General features: G+C 39.3%; 1 protein-coding gene across 4 annotated transcripts in view; it reads left to right on the forward strand.

The window, feature by feature from the left end:
- The window catches only part of MMUT (methylmalonyl-CoA mutase), an 18267-nt gene extending 1826 nt beyond the window's left edge, over positions 1-16441 (forward strand). For 3 of the 4 annotated variants that reach the window (XM_031604949.2, XM_031604951.2, XM_090136632.1), the window contains exons 3-13: positions 1468-1835; positions 2535-2692; positions 3418-3589; positions 4379-4627; positions 6467-6578; positions 7624-7739; positions 8132-8247; positions 11844-11975; positions 14098-14245; positions 14333-14500; positions 15731-16441. In XM_031604949.2, coding sequence (XP_031460809.2) covers positions 1468-1835; positions 2535-2692; positions 3418-3589; positions 4379-4627; positions 6467-6578; positions 7624-7739; positions 8132-8247; positions 11844-11975; positions 14098-14245; positions 14333-14500; positions 15731-15859 — 1868 coding nt within the window. In that variant the 3' untranslated portion in view covers positions 15860-16441. The remainder of the gene's footprint in view (positions 1-1467; positions 1836-2534; positions 2693-3417; positions 3590-4378; positions 4628-6466; positions 6579-7623; positions 7740-8131; positions 8248-11843; positions 11976-14097; positions 14246-14332; positions 14501-15730) is intronic. The other variant, XM_031604950.2, reaches the window with a different exon arrangement.
- Positions 16442-16613: the final 172 nt, after the last annotated feature.

Raw genomic sequence — 16613 nt, forward strand, 5'->3', positions numbered from 1 at the left:
GATTTCTGATGGATTCTTCCCAATCGTACTGCATGATTTCTGAAACTCTCTTTACTTCATTTTACTATTGAGATGGAAAGATGAACACGTTAAATGCTATCTGTTGCTACTCTGACTTGACGCTGACAAAATTTGGCAGCATCCCAGGGTCCAAAGAGTAGAGAGTTCATGGAATGCTTCACTCCTATTTTGTGAGCATGTAGTAGCTTGTAGAGACAGAAGAAATCTGAGCTTGGTCAGTTAATTCTGAAATTAGTTCATTCCGGTGTTTTGGGTTCCCATCTCATATTGTCAGTTTTAAACTCACATAAATACATACGTGTAGTGTCATTCATGCTGTAATAGTAAGGCCAGCTTAATAAAAGATTGGTCTTTTAATTACTTGAGAGCAGTTTCCCCAGTATTTCTGCAGAGGGTTTTGCTTTGCAGCAGTTTTAGGTATTTTCACTTGTAGAAGTCTCTGAGTCTACTCTCTCTTACAGTTGAAAGTTGTCACTGTGCTTCAGGGCTAACACCTAGTTTTTAGATGAGCAATAGAGGCTGATATCTGACAGCTAAGAGTTCTGCTGATGATAAAGAAGCTGATTGGCAAAGGAATGAAGTGTAGTTTCTTCAGGAGCAGCAGTGCTGTTGGCTGTCTAGGATTTGTAGAGTTTCAGGTACTGCTTCCACAACTCAGCAACAAAGAGCTCTGTCTGGTTCCCTGCTCTGTATGAACAATTTTCTCTCACTGCATATGTCATTTGAGCCATGGCAATGGTCTGTATTCATATGTTTGTGGTAAAGAGAAGTTAATGTGGTGTGGTTTATCACACTCATGTTTCCAGCTAAGCAGTATTTCTGTTTGCAAACCCTGATACTACCTGTGTGTACACATTTATAATTTGTGGCTCAGTAATGCATTAAGCATGGTAAATTGATTATGTGGCTGAGATGGAAAGACTAAATATTTTTTGGTCAACTAAGCTTTTCAAGTTGAAAATTACCATGTATTAGATGACTTTGGAGAAATCTGAGCAGGAAGCAGCAAAAAATGGGTTTACTGCACAAACTTGAGTGGTGGAAAATAAACTGAATAAAATTAGATCAATCACAGAATGGCCGGGTTGGAAGGGACCCCAATGATCATGAAGCTCCAACCCCCCACCACAGGCAGGGTCACCAACCTCCACATTTCATAGCAGCCCAGGCTGCCCAGGGCCCCATCCAACCTGGCCCTGAACACCTCCAGGGATGGACGGGGCATCCACAGCCTCTCTGGGCAGCTGTTCCAGCACCTCACCACTCTCAGAGTAAAGAACTTCCCCCTGACATCCAACCTCAATCTTCCCTCCTTCAACTTAAAATCTTGTCCTGCTATTATCTACCTTTTCAAAAAGTTGAGATCCAGTTCTAATGCAGCTGTTTAACACTTCTGAATCTATTTTTTTTTTTTTTTCTTTTGTTTGTTTTCTTTTCTGCACTTAGCTGGCCAACAGGGGTTGTCTGTTGCTTTTGATTTAGCCACCCATCGTGGCTATGATTCAGATAATCCACGAGTTCGAGGGGATGTTGGAATGGCTGGAGTTGCCATCGATACGGTAGAAGACACCAAAATCCTTTTTGATGGTATTCCTTTAGAGAAAATGTCAGTTTCTATGACAATGAATGGAGCAGTCATCCCTGTGCTGGCAACGTTCATTGTAACTGGGGAAGAACAGGGAGTGCCTCAGGCCAAGCTGACAGGGACAATCCAGAATGACATACTGAAGGAGTTCATGGTCCGAAATACGTACATTTTCCCTCCAGAACCATCAATGCGGATTATTGCTGACATCTTCCAGTACACCTCAAAGGTATTCATTGTTTAAGTGTATTTATTTCATTTTTATACCTGGTTAACTATTTATAAGGGACTTTGCAGAACAAAGCAGAGAACAGAAAGACCTGTTATAGTGATCAAAGATGCAGTTGTGGAAGAAGGTGGGAAGACAAATCAAGACAAGTTAAGGTCTCAAATCATTTGCAAACATTTCTAAATTTTAGGATTAAGTAAATTCAAATCAAAATCAAATTCAGACAAGCCTGAAGGGATAGCAGAAAGCTTGGATACAAGGAGTAGAGAGGCTTTTTGTTGTACGGAGAGAGAAGCCACATAATTAAGAAGTGTTATTCAGCTGTTAGCAGGAGCAAGGAGGTAGAAAATCTAAAGGCCTTGTGCTGTGAAATAAAGCATAGAAAGCAGATAAGGGAAGGAGTGAAGCCCTGGATTTGTGCCTGGAAGTTCGGTGCTACCAGTTGTTTTTTGAATTGCATTTTTATAGGAGAGTTGGGACACCTTGAGGAAGTGAGTGATGATGAGAAATAATAAATAAAGCATAACAAATAGTGAAAAATAGTAAAAGCATGGGAATGTATGCGAAATAAACATCCAAAAAGAACAGTTAACATATTGTATTTGCAATTTACAAATAGTGGATTATTTGTGAGTGTTGTTAGCACAACTCTCAGGTTTCCTCCTCCTTCTGCTGTAATACACTTTTTTATTTTTGCAGCACATGCCAAAATTTAATTCCATTTCAATCAGTGGATACCATATGCAGGAGGCAGGAGCTGATGCCATTCTGGAATTAGCTTATACTATAGCAGATGGCTTGGAATACTGCAGAACTGGACTGAAAGCTGGCCTTACCATTGATGAATTTGCACCAAGGTGAGCTAGATACAAAATTCATTTTTGGCAAAGTCCCTAGAGTTTAATTATAATCTTCTTCAGGATTTCTATGTGTACAGGTAATATTTGCAAGGCTCTTATTGCAAATATATTTTCCTACCTTTGAAACTTTGTAACAAAAAACAAAACAAAAAGAATACTTTGCTGGTGCAGCAGTCACTTAGACTACATCTATTTTAATGGACTGAATAAAACTAATTTGCAAGTCCAAGCATTGCCCAGGCTTGTTGTAATAGATGGCTTCTGAATCAGCAAGAGGGTCTCTAGCTGTTGAAAGAGGTTCTAATGGAGTTATAGCTTTAGGACTGCAGAATGACTTCTGCTTATAAGTAGTTTGTGAACGATAGCCACACATTACATTGTGTCCAGCATCATTCCCCAGCATTGTAGTATCAGTGTCTGTATTAGTATTCTTCCCCCAGGGCTGCCCCACATCAGACCCAGGGCACATCTTAGCAGTTCCAGAAACCATAACCACTGGCAGTTTGCCTGCAGTTGCCTTGTTTCAAAGTTAAGATTGCATATTGGCATAGATGTGTGTCTTCTGTAGCAAATGGCATCTGTGTCCAGGAACATTCCAATCACCTCAAGTAAATCTGTAAATTTAAATTAATTGGGGGCCTTGCTGTAGGTCTTGTCCTTTACTGAAATTGAGTTTTTAGATTGGTTTAATGTTTTACCCTGTTTGTGAACTCTTATTACAGACTCTCCTTCTTCTGGGGAATTGGCATGAACTTCTATATGGAAATAGCTAAGCTTCGAGCAGGGAGGAAACTATGGGCTCACTTGATAGAGAAAATGTTCAAGCCCAAGGATCCCAAATCTCTGCTGCTGAGAGCTCACTGTCAGACTTCAGGCTGGTCACTCACTGAGCAGGTTAGGAATTGTACTCTATTTCCTAATTAAAATATGTTCTCATGGTGTTTATCTTAAAGAGGGCTGTTACAGGCACCTGCATTGAGTGATTCTTCACTGTCTTAGGACACAGGTTACCCAGTTACCCCTCTCTGAGGATCATGATAATTCTTTTACTCTGAAGGTTTCTGCATACAATGCAGCTGTTGAAATGTCTGAAGAAAGCAAAGAAAAATCTTAACCTAAATGCTAAAATTCCATTTTGTAGTATTGACTTTCTGTTTGTACATAATACTCCAGATTATCTGTTGCATCCATTGATGTATCCATGTGTTTGCTACCAGCAAATTTTAACAGTAGCTCCTACCTTTGTGTAATACTATCATTAGTGAAATTACTGAGCATATGTGGCACCAAGATGGATCTTGACTCGTGACCTGTTCTCCAAATGTGCTCTGAGACTTTGGGATTCTGGGGTGGAAAGATCCCACCTCCTCAACCATCTCTACTTTGAATTAATTATTTGTAACACAACTCAATATCAATTGAGCTTTGCTTTATTATTGTGACCAATTTAATTGTACATCAATACTTCTGGCTTGCTTTCTTGATTAATCTCTTTGCCTGAAATACTGTTGAGCGATATATCAATTTCATTGGATGTCAAAGCATTTTTTCAGCTTTTGGTATGATTACAGTTCTGCTGTTGGGAATTTTGCATTCATTTATGTGCAGCAGTATGTGTGAAATCGATATACCTCAGCCCTGTGGCAGAAGCTTTGACCTTTAGAGCTTTCCTTTTCTTTCCAGGATCCCTTTAACAATGTTATTCGCACTACAATTGAAGCAATGGCTGCAGTGTTTGGAGGCACCCAGTCTTTGCATACAAATTCATTTGATGAAGCTTTGGGTTTGCCTACAGTGAAGAGTGCTCGCATTGCTCGCAATACACAGATCATAATACAGGAGGAGTCAGGGATTCCAAAAGTGGCAGACCCCTGGGGGGGATCTTACCTGATGGAGTGCCTCACCAATGATGTCTATGAGGCTGCTTTGAAGGTTGGTTTGCATGCTCTTTTATGTTTTGTAGGAAAATTGCAGCTATAGAATTTTTGAGAGATGAGTATTTCATATCTTGGTAATTTCTTAGGGAGGAATTATTTAACCCCTTAAGCTTCAATGGTTTTTTTTGTAGATGAACTTTATAAAAGTGCAGTGTTTAGAGAGATGCATTAGCATTTCAGCAGACTACCTTCAAAAAGGAAATATTTCATTGTAGGACAGATAATGAAAATATTTTGCACTCTGAAGACATCTAATTTTAGAGACTCTGTGTTTTCTTTAAGCTTACACAGAAAAAAAGATGGGGAATATGAAGAAATGATCAAACCATCCTACTTAGGTACATGCAAAACAGGATCTCCAGGACAATGGTCATGGAACCAAGCCTGCTGGAGTTCCAGAAGTGTTTGGACAACACTCTCAAACGTGGGCTGATTTTTTGGATGGTCCTATGTGGAGCCAGGAGTTGGACTTGATCGTTTTAGAACTCACAATATTCTTTGATTTATATCTACTCATGCGTGTGTTACTCTGCTTCATATTTAGAAACTAGAGGTTATTGGAAGCCAAGTTTTATAGCCATGTAAGGAGGCAGACAATTGTTTGGCCGATGCAGAATTTTTTTGTTGTTCTATTAATTCAGAATCTTTTTTTCAAGTAACATGTTTCATTTGTCACTTATTAGTTGCATGTAAAAGGTGTAGCCCAAGAGTAGCCTGACTGGTGGCAGTCCTGAATAAAACTGTCCACCTATATGTGGAGCTGTTGGATTGGATCCAGAGAAGGGCCACAGAGATGCTCAGAGGACTGGAGCACCTCTCCTATGAAGAAAGGCTGGGAAAGCTTGGTGTGTTCAGCATGGAGAAGACTGGGGGAAACCTCATTGCAGCCTTTCAGTACTTGTACTGGGCTTATAAGCAGAAGGGAGACCAGCTTATTACATGGGCAGATAGTGATAGGACAAGGTGGAATGGGTTTAAAATAAAAGTAGGGAGATTTAGATAAGATGTTAGGAGGTACGTTTTTACTCAGAAGCCAATGAGGCAGTGGCAGAGGTTGCCCAGGGAAGTGTGGGTGCCTCATCCCTGGAAGCATTTCAAGGCCAGATTGGGTGGGACCCTGGGCAGCCTGATCTGGTGGGTGGCCACAGCAGAGGGGTTTGGACTAGATGGGCTTTAAGGTTCCTCCCAACCCAAGCCATTCTGTGTTTAGCCTACAGGTAAACAGCGATTCTGCCTTTAAGCAAAAGTGCAAAATCCCAACATCAATTAATGAATTAATTCAGGATTAAACACTGGGCTGGCACCATGCAGATTGTTCTGTGTAGTAGGGTACACTGACAGGAGTCTTTTAGGACTGTATTAACTAAGATGCTTCTAGACATTGCTAGGCATAGTCTGATGACCACTCTGTAAGTAGTTTGAACACAGTGTTTTGGAGTTGAATGGGCTTTTGTATGAGAGTTGGACCATGACATAGCACTTGCCTTCAGGGTCTGACAAATTGCCCTGGCTTTTTTTAGTTCATTAAACTGACAGGCAAATGTCAGTGCAGAATCAAGGTCTCAAATTTTAGTCCTTCATGAAGGGGAAACAACAACTATTTGTGATTGAACATGCCTTGCACTGTTACTGAATTCATGGAGTTTTGGCAATAAATATGATCTTGTTTGAGATCTCTTGTAACATATACCAAAATCCATGGTCAGAGACACAGAGAGCTAGGAGAACAGGACTGTATATTTAGATGTAGTTAGAATTGAATGGTTGTGCAATTGCAAAGCTTGTTTTGTGAACCTTACTAATTGTCTTTTTCTCAATCTTCTGCATTTCCCAGCTCATTGAGGAGATTGAAGAAATGGGTGGAATGGCCAAAGCTGTTGCTGAGGGAATTCCCAAACTTCGTATTGAAGAGTGTGCAGCACGAAGGCAAGCCAGGATTGACTCTGGTAGGGAGCAAGAAGGCAAAAAAAGGGAACTTTTTTTTTTCCTGCTTTCTTTTTGAGGTAGTACATTTAAACTGCTGTTCCTGAGTGTAAAATTGTGATAGCCAGCAGATGGCAGTGTTGAATGCGTCTGGCCAAGTGGCTCAGTTTCCTTGAGAAGTGTTCATTTGTCCTGAAGATCAGAAAAATGCAGTCATTTCATATTAGGAGATAATGCAGTTATTTATTTATGTACAGATACATAATCACAGACAGTGAGTGTTTGTGGAGGGGTGTGTGTGTATGTGCAAATGTGTACATTTATACACATGTATATGTGTAATAAATGTTTGTGAGTATATATGTATATGTTTATTACCTCTATTCAGTTTTTCTAGTCTGCAGGGATAACTTGAATAGGAAAGAAGTTCGATGGACCTTTTTTGAGTATACATTTGAAACAGGCTCTTGACCAGTAAAGAAAATCAATACAATTCTGTTTCCTCTCCCAAGATGGATTACTTCATCCTGCTTTGAAAAGAGGAGTAAGGCTATGAAGCACTGCAGATAAAATGCTTGCTGAGTCCATACTGACTGAAAACTAAAATGCAGGTTTTGAACACGATAATTTTAATGCACAGAGCAGGCTTAAGTGGAAACTTCACTTATTTGTCTGCTAAAATCAGAAAAGTAAATGCAAAGCAATGTAGAGGACAAGCACTTTTGTTGAGTTTTTTAAGAATCAGTTATATAAACTTGAAAAGAGAAAATAGCAAACGTGTCTTAGTGAGTTGCTACTAAATGAGTCTAAAAGATAAATATTCTATTTCAAATTGTTTTTTGCCCAGTGTTAACTGTGTTGAATGTTCATGCATATAATCATCTCTTACATTAAAATATAGGAAATAGACTTAAATCCTTCCTATATTTCTTAAACTATTTGAAATGTTATAAAGCAAAGCACTGTATTTTATTACTTAAAATGTTCTTGTCGTATAAGCAAGCATTGTGTCTTTTCACACTAGTTTGCACATATATCCTAAATTTTTTGTGTTTTCCCTGGAAATAGGTTCTGAAGTAATTGTTGGAGTAAACAAATATCAGCTAGAAAAAGAGGAAACAGTCGAAGTTTTGGCTATTGATAATTCTTCAGTCCGTAACAAGCAGATTGAGAAGATTAATAAGGTGGGAAATACCTTCTTAAAAATGAAGGCTGTTACAATTGCAGATAGAACTTAAGTAAACATTACAGAAAATGTGAGTTCCCAAAAGCATGTCCCTTAAATCTCTTAGGATTCACTCTAGTTGCTAGTGGAGAAGTTGGATTTCTGTTCATTAATTTCAGTAGAGTGATGGAAACCCCCTAGGAAATGAAGTAGTAACAAAACCATTTTTGTTTGAATTTTGTTCATTTGGTATTAATCATTGCTTTTCAGATAGTCTCATGAGGATATGAATTTCAAGATTGAGAACTTTGCATTTTCTGAAACAGAGACAAAAAATAGCTATGCCATGTTTTGTGGTCAAAGCACATAACGTTTCTTACTCAGGCTGAATATTTTTCTTCTGCACTTCAGGTGAAGGCTAGCAGAGACCCAGCAGCAGCTCAGCGATGCCTTGATGCTCTAACACAGTGTGCAGCCACAGGTGAAGGCAATATCCTGGCTCTTGCAGTGGAAGCAGCACGTTCAAGGTATTAAGGATAAGAGTGAAAATCCAGCTGCTATCTAAAAACTGGTTGTTCATTTTCAGGGGGAAGTTCTTTATTATGAGAGTGGTGAGGTGCTGGAACAGCTGCCCAGAGAGGCTGTGGATGCCCCGTCCATCCCTGGAGGTGTTCAGGGCCAGGTTGGATGGGGCCCTGGGCAGCCTGGGCTGCTCTGAAATGTGGAGGTTGGTGACCCTGCCTGTGGTGAGGGGTAGGAGCTTCATGATCATTGGGGTCCCTTCCAACCCGGCCATTCTGTGATTCTATGATTCATCTTTCAGCTATTCTTCAGTATGGTGTCAGTGAGGTTGGTCTCAAGGTCTTTTGGATTTTATTTTGGAGGTGCAAGTAAACAAGGACTTGTGCATGTGATATTGTAAGACTGTTGCATTTTACAGTTTCTTAAAGCTATGCTTGAATTTCTACTGAAGAACAATGGGAATACAAAGTATTTCATCTGAAATGATGTACACAGGGGTTGTGTTGTTCAGGCTCAGAATCTTAGCAGTTTTGAGATATAACTACCTTTTTCTGCCACCCTGCCATTTCATAGGTCAGGGAGCTTAAGAAGTGTCTGAGATGTGAAAAGGGATGTGCACAATCCTTACATGGTCTGTTGCTTCATCTTTTCCTGCACCAGAGCTTGGTGTGAAAATGTTTTTATCATTGAAGGAGAATGTTTCCTTAGGCCGACAACAGTGTAAAAGATCCTCTTGAATAGAGCAGTGAGGCTTCTTTTGGAGCCCAATGGAAGACTGGTGTTTTGTTGTTTTTTTTTTTTTTTCACTTCAGGTGCTTTTAAGACTATTTTCTGCTTCAAAGTAAACATCAGTCTGCAGAATACAACATATCTGTCTGTTCCTTAATCAACTAAATGCCTCAGGAATGAACAAGCCAGAATCACTCATGTTTGGAATGCCCTCTCGCTTGTTCTTAAATTTCATCCTCTTTTCTCGAACACTAACAGCCACTCTTTGAATACATTTCTGTACAAGCTTTCCCACAGACAGCTTGTCGTGACACTGATACAGCATGATGCTGCTCTGATCCAGCAGCATGTCTACCTATACCTGACTTTGAATTGTGGAGGTCACTGGAGGATAATGTTGGATTTACCAGGAATTAAACACAAGCATGCTTGCATGCGCTGCTCTTCGGTTTAAAACTGAATAAACTATACTTACATGCTTTTGCAAAAGAAAAGAGGGAAAAAGATTTGTATAGAGAAAGTATGTTCTGTCACAGTAAGCCTTTAGGCAGTGTTTTCACAGGAGTAAGTTGCCAGTGTTTATGGAGGATCTGTATCTATGTCAAGCTGCAGTCTGTGATGTCTGGCACTCTGAGAGGGAGTCACTATTTCCAGATCCTATTTATCAGTCTGCTGCAGACTTGCTGTTCAGTCTTGAGGAAGTCTCTTAATCTAATGCAGTTTATGCAGTCTGTTTTTCTGTTTTTTTATTAGTATCAGACAACAGTAACATTAATAAGATTATTTAGATATTCTGAAAAACAAAAACCAGTGTAACACAGGTAGTACTTGCTAAGCTTTTCGAGATCCCACAGATGCTGTGAAATGAAGATTTACACAGAGATGTCAGCGGGTTCTGATGCAGTCACAGACAGGTTGCTTTGTAACTAATGCTCTCTATGACATTACTAACAACATAAATTCAAAGGGAGTACCAGTCTAAGTCCAGTTCATCCATAAACTTATAGATAATATAAATTTTCTATTAAATGGCATTGGTTGCTTTTTTTGTGTATAGTTTTCTGGAGTCCAAACTTGACTCCTTCTTATGCTGAAGAAGAAAATGGGTAAGAGCAGAGAACTTTCAAAATATAACTCAAGAAAGTAAAGGGGGAGGGGAAATGACAAAAAGATGAAGCCTTTGTCTGTGACATGAGTAAAAAACTGCATGTCCAGTTTGCTGCTATCTTCAAGACAAAGCGGGGGGACCTGAAGAGAGAAACCTCAAAATAAGAGACCACCTTCAGGCGTATGCATTAGAGATCTTGCTTACATGCTGAAGATAGAATTTTTGCTATTTCTACCATTTCATATTAATGTAGCTTTAGATTATAACTACTGTTAAGTTTGCTGAGTATGCTGCACCTGAGCCAGTGGCAGAGCAGCAAAATATCTGGGCAGTCACAGGAAGTAAAATACCTCTCTAAGATGTACAGAGGATCCAGTTAGTACAGCAAAAATCCATCTGTTCTATTGGCTGTGTGGCAGACTGTGTAAGGTAGGCATCACACACAACCTATTTGAAATGCAAACAGCAAAAGGAAACCTGACTGCAATTCATTTGGTCATCCTCTTGTAAAAGTATATGGACAAGAAGTTGCACCAAATGTCCTTTGAGTAATTTGTATTAAAACCATTAGAGTACCTCATTTCACCTAAGAGTAGCTTATAGGTGGGTGTAATATGAACATATTCAAGAGGTTTGCAAAATGCTTAGGAGTAGTCAAACAGATTAGGTCTCTATCTGTAAGCACGTTTTCAAAGGGTTCTATAAGAGTTTTGTTTTTCTTCCTTTCACTTTGACAAAGTGTACACCGAGTTATAATCATTCCTTTGTACAAATATTTTAGTCTTTTCCTATTCAAAGATAACATATTTTTACTGACTGATTATTATTGATGATATATTTCAGCAGGAGCTCTGGGATGCTGGCATAAGGCAGAAGTTTGTTGTGATGCAGCTGCTAAGTGAACTGTTCTTCCTCCACAGATGAGCTGTTTTCCCCTTCTAAGTAGACTCCTTTCCTCAGTATTTGGTTGTAGGCTCAATTGTTATTAGAACACAGCATTGTGTTTTTGGACAGCTCTGCATGTGAGATTTTACACGGAAGGGTGGAATCCATTAAGCACAAGATTTTAAATGCTTTGTAACAGAAGCTGTTGTTTCATTTGTTTGTATGAGAAGTCAGAACAGCCTGGTTTGCTTCTGGCAATTGTGCTATAGCAGCAAAATGTGTATTATTTCTAGCACGCACGGTGTCTCAAGTAGCAAACAAAGCTTGTCACTTGCATGGAAATGGATTTTCCCAGCTTCTTCTGCTTCTCGGTCAATAAAATAGCTCTGCTAGAAGCAGATAAGAAGTACTAAAATATAAACAGTAAGGTCAAGAGAAACAAATTCCAGTAAACAAGTTAGGTTGCAGTCTGCTTTTGTGTGTGTTCTTTTTCTTCTTTATTTTCTTGATATATATATTTTGACTCTTAGTATATGAGTTCAAATGCAGAATCCTGCAAGCTGAGCGTTAGAAAATTCCCAGTTGAGAAAACTTGATTTAATTTCCTGCAGTATTTTGCCACGTAACAGTCCCAGATGCTTTGTCATATGTAAAGTCACTTCTCACATCAGCAGAACAGTATTTTCTTAAAAATACTCCTGCATGTTCCAATAGTGAGATGCAAGTCAGACATCCAGAGTTGCAGGGCCACAGGGGAAGCGAGTGTAATTGATTTTGCTCCTGCAGCAAGGCAAATAGTTGGGCTACTGCCAGTTTTTTCTGTATTCTGTTTCCATGTAAGCCTTCTGATAACATTAATACTTTGTTTTTTTATCTTAGGTGCACCGTTGGAGAAATAACAGATGCAATGAAGAAAGTGTTTGGGGAGCATAAAGCCAGTGACCGAATGGTGAGCGGAGCTTACCGCCAGGAGTTTGGGGAAAGTGATGAAATCCTTCATGCTATTAACAGGTGAGGAGGGCTTTGCAGGAAGCCAAACACAGGCTCACATTAGGTTTACATGCTACTGTGCCTTAAAAAAGCATTCCCCATAACAAACCACCTGCGTGGGCATTCCCATACCTGTAAGCCAGTAAGCAGGATAAGAAAAAATAAGTGCAAGAGGACAAAAGTCAACAGTTAATTGAACTAACTCTGAGATGGTTTTCTGGTTTGAAGATTTTGTTGAAACAGATGAGGTAGTCTTAGGGTTAAAAAGCTGAGAAACACTGCCTGAAATCCCCATATACTGGATTGCTTTGTCTGAAGACTGTGTGATAGTAATTTCTACAGATATTTCCAATTATTCCTATTTGTAAAACCTGGTTTTGAGCTGCCCAAAAATTGTTCCTGCTGCTTCTTTCTTTACTGTTCCTAAAGTTGTAAGGCTAAAATCTGCCTAGCTATCAACATAAAAGTTCCTGTCTACTTGTTGTTACTTAGTCATATCACTAGGGAGAAAACATCAGAAGATGGCAATATGTGTGAAAGCAGTGACTATTTGTGCCTTTTGGCAGCTTCTGCCTTTTCTGCTGTTCTCTTGAGTGAAGAGACTGAATTGTTACAGTGGGCAGTGATGTAACATGGGCTGATGCATGTAAGTCCCTGCTCTGTTGGGTCTTATACATTAAAGAGCTGTGGAATCTCTTGAAAGTGAATTTACGGATGGCTTCACAGTGGTGATGTTTAGCCTGATTGAAAGGTCATTGTGCTGGCAGCTTATTTCAAAAGTTTCTTTTGAATTTAAGTATTTATAATTAAGCTTTTACATGAAGCTGAACCTATTCCTTGAGAATCAGGAAGTAGTTTCTTTTTTGTATCTGCCATCATGTTAGAGTTCATGTGAACCAGCTAGTGTACACGGTATTGAAAGTAGCTTTGCTACAAGTCATTTTTGCACAGGCCTTCAAAAGTGAAATTTTACACCTGCCCCTCTCTTAACTCAAGCCTTGGGTTGTACTGCCTCAGGTAGTCTTGGAGCACCAAAAAACTGTTTTTGTTGGGATTGAGCTTGTGGGTTGGTAAATAAGAAAATAAGAATATAGAATAAGAGAACAATACAGAGAGAAGAGTTGTAAGACTTTACAAATTAATGCAAAGATACTACTTGGTTGATATTCTTAACAGTCCTTAGGAACAGAGAAGGCAGGCTCAACTCCTCTAGGTCCTCAAGTAGAAGACTGGTTAGTCTGTTTCTCTCAGCTCTTGTGATATAATTCACTTCTAAGATGTGCAAGTGCTTTATTGCTCTTCCATGATGCGTTTTCTTTTCCTAGCACAATCTACTGAGGCTGTTTAATTCTGTGCTGATAAATGCTTTGTCTTGAGTAATTCTTTTCCCCAAACTAAACCAGTGGATTCCTACAGTGATTAACCCAGTCAAGTCAGCATTTGGTTTCGAGATGCACCAAGTCCATACAGCTCCATCATTTAAAAGAGCACTGAGAACAGTATAAGCAATATTAAAAAACTCCTTTTAGCAATGTTTCTGAGAAACAGTTGTCTTTGCTTCCTGCTCAAGGATAGATAGTGGCAGTGTATGGATAATGAGAGGTAAGGTGACAGATTAATCTTGGAGGTTGTGGTTACACAATCACTTGTAATTCGACAGACATCTGAACTGTCACTAAACAGAAGGGAGGCATTGGACTGAGCGCAGTGAATGGAAGATGTAGTAATCCTTTTCTGTACTCCTGCATAGTGATGTGCTACTGCACAGCATTTCTTGTGCCATACTTCAACCTTTTGAAATAAATGTTCATAATTATTCTTAAAATCTAAGAACTGTGTTTAAGTTGGTGATTATTCAGCTCATTAAATCCTCATAGAAAACAAAATTGCAAAGCAGAAAAGTAGTGGTTTTCTTCAAAAAAGAATACTTTATTGTTCTGAATAGTAAATACAAGAAATGGATTAGTAATCATATAACAATAACTGTGCCAACTACATAAGCAAATGATGACTTGGAAGATCTTTTTATTTGATGTACAGAAATTATGCTGCAGTTGCAGCTAGTGCTTTTATTTTAAATTTGTGGAAATGCTTCTAGTGAATCTCAGTGACTAACAATGATATCATTCATGTTTTCAATCAGAGTTACCAAGTTCATGGATCGTGAGGGGCGCAGGCCCCGTATACTGGTTGCAAAGATGGGCCAAGATGGCCACGACAGAGGAGCTAAAGTTATTGCTACAGGATTTGCAGACATTGGCTTTGATGTGGACATAGGTCCCCTCTTCCAGGTATGACTGACTCAGCAGTGTTCAATCCCATGTCTTTCAGCAGCCAGGCTGGGACTGTTAGTTGTGTGTAATCCTCTTTCCATACAGACTCCTCGCGAAGTGGCCCAGCAGGCTGTTGATGCAGATGTACACTGTGTTGGTGTGAGCACACTAGCAGCAGGTCATAAAACTCTTGTGCCTGAACTCATCAAAGAACTCGATGCCCTTGGCCGCCCAGACATTCTTGTCATATGTGGAGGTGTCATCCCACCCCAGGTATGCATCAGTATCATCTCCACCTTTGCTAGTTTTAGCTATTTCTTAGATACTCTGAATGTCAGAGGTGACACACAGCACTGAAGGCTGCTGGGTACCATCACCAGGTTCAGCACAGATCTGCAGGAAGGTCACAGAGTGCTGTCATGTCTTGTTGATAGAGCTTTCTTGTACATCATGCCTTGGTTTAACTTACATTGTTTGTTGGATGGGATATTAAATTCTGCTGTGAGGAGACTAGCCTCGGGGAAGTGTTTTTCATGTTCTGTTAGTTTCAATTACCAGTACCTTGCATAATACTGATAAAAGCTAGCTCCCATCTGACGGGAACTTAGGACTTTCAGTAATGGTTCTGAAGAGGCACAGTGATTAAGAGATATGGCTGATCAGTGCAACTGTAGGTTGCACATCTCATTCTGTAGTTAGCTGCTCCTCATGTTTTCTGTCATCAGGCTTAGTCCCTCTCATTAACTATTTCTTCTAAGCTTTCTGGATTCCCTTGCAGTCAGATCTGTGTCTTTTTCCTAAAATTTTCTGTAGCTCATTCAGAATTTTCCTGGCTGTAACATCTCTAGGTTTGTCTTCTGTCTAGAGAGATTCAGACTGATTTTGCATACAAATTTCTTTCAACTCCCTTTTCCCTGATATTTTCCTTCTCTAACTAGTCAGGTATATAGTTCAAAAGGACAGATTTTTAAAACAAACAAATAAAACTCCTAGGATTTTTCTAAGAGACGAATTATGTTCTGTCCAGTAGAATACTACTAGCCTGTAGCTGAAAGACATGTAGAATATCCTATGTAAAAGTAAGAGAGACTAGATAACTGCTTCTCCAGTCACTTCAGAATTTCAGGCTGACTATAACATCAGATTTACTTAGTATATTGTAGGGACCATTAGCAGCCAGTCACCTATTCCAAGCCCTTGTTCAAAGCAGCATTTTCAAAATTTGAAGGTAGATCAAATTTAGATTAGGTTATTCAGGGTTGCATCCATTTGACTTCTGATATTAGCCTGATGATAAACAAATAAGACCTTTCTTGTAGATACTTTTTAGTATTTCTTTATTCCTCCAGTTACTGTTTTTTTTTTTTTTGCCATTTCCCTTGATGCTCTGTTGCCTCTCAGGGAGTTGATGCATATTTTCTCAGGCCCAGCACATACAGTCACTGTGAAGGTTAATTTTCTGTTGCACTGTTAACTAAAGATCTTACATTTCTTTCTGTACAGGATTATGATTTCCTATATAAATCTGGCGTTACTAATGTGTTTGGCCCAGGGACTCGTATTCCTAAAGCAGCTGTCCAAGTATTGGATGATATTGAGAAATGCCTGGAGAAGAGACAGCAGTCCATGTAATGCTGAGATGCAACACTACTCAACCAGCCTTATATTAATCACTTTTGGAATGTAATCATCAGCGAAGGATGGCCAGCCACATTCCTTTGGTTTCAGTGCCCCATGACCTGGTGCTTTGTGCTTTCTAAGAAAGTTGTAAATTCTCTGCTTGTTCTGTTTGAGGATTATTTATGTATTTACTCACAAGAAAATTTTATCTCTGAAACTATTAATTCAAGGAATCAAGGGAATTCAGTAGGTGGGTTTGCTGTTGGTTTGGGTTTTTTTTTTTCCTTTTTTAGATACACTGATAAATAAAATATCAGTTCAAGCTCTTTGGTTGACCTCCTTTGCATACAGATAATCATTTGAATTTTGGAATCGTGTATTTGGCAGGCATTGGAGTCTTCAGGCAAAATCACTAAAGTTCAGCAGAGATGTGATTGACTTAAGCAGCACTTTGGTGTTAATGTTAATCAGACTCAGTTCACTTTAGAAATAAGTAAGTGGATAAAACAGTTTTTCTAAGTTCATGGTTTGTTTAATAAGATAGTGATGTTGTGTCTGGCAGTAACCAATATAGGAGCAGCTGTGAACCGTTTGCCTACATCATTGCTCCTATACCTCACTTTTTCTCAAATCAATCACAGAATCAAAGAATAGCCTGGGTTGAAAAGGACCACAGTGCTCATCCAGTTCCATCCCCCTGCTATGTGCAGGGTCACCAACCAGCAGACCAAGCTGCCCAGAGCCACATCCAGCCTGGCCTTGAATG

This window comes from Phasianus colchicus, chromosome 2 (genome assembly GCF_987193195.1).
Source record: "Phasianus colchicus chromosome 2, bPhaCol1.hap1.1, whole genome shotgun sequence".
NCBI lineage: Eukaryota > Metazoa > Chordata > Aves > Galliformes > Phasianidae > Phasianus > Phasianus colchicus.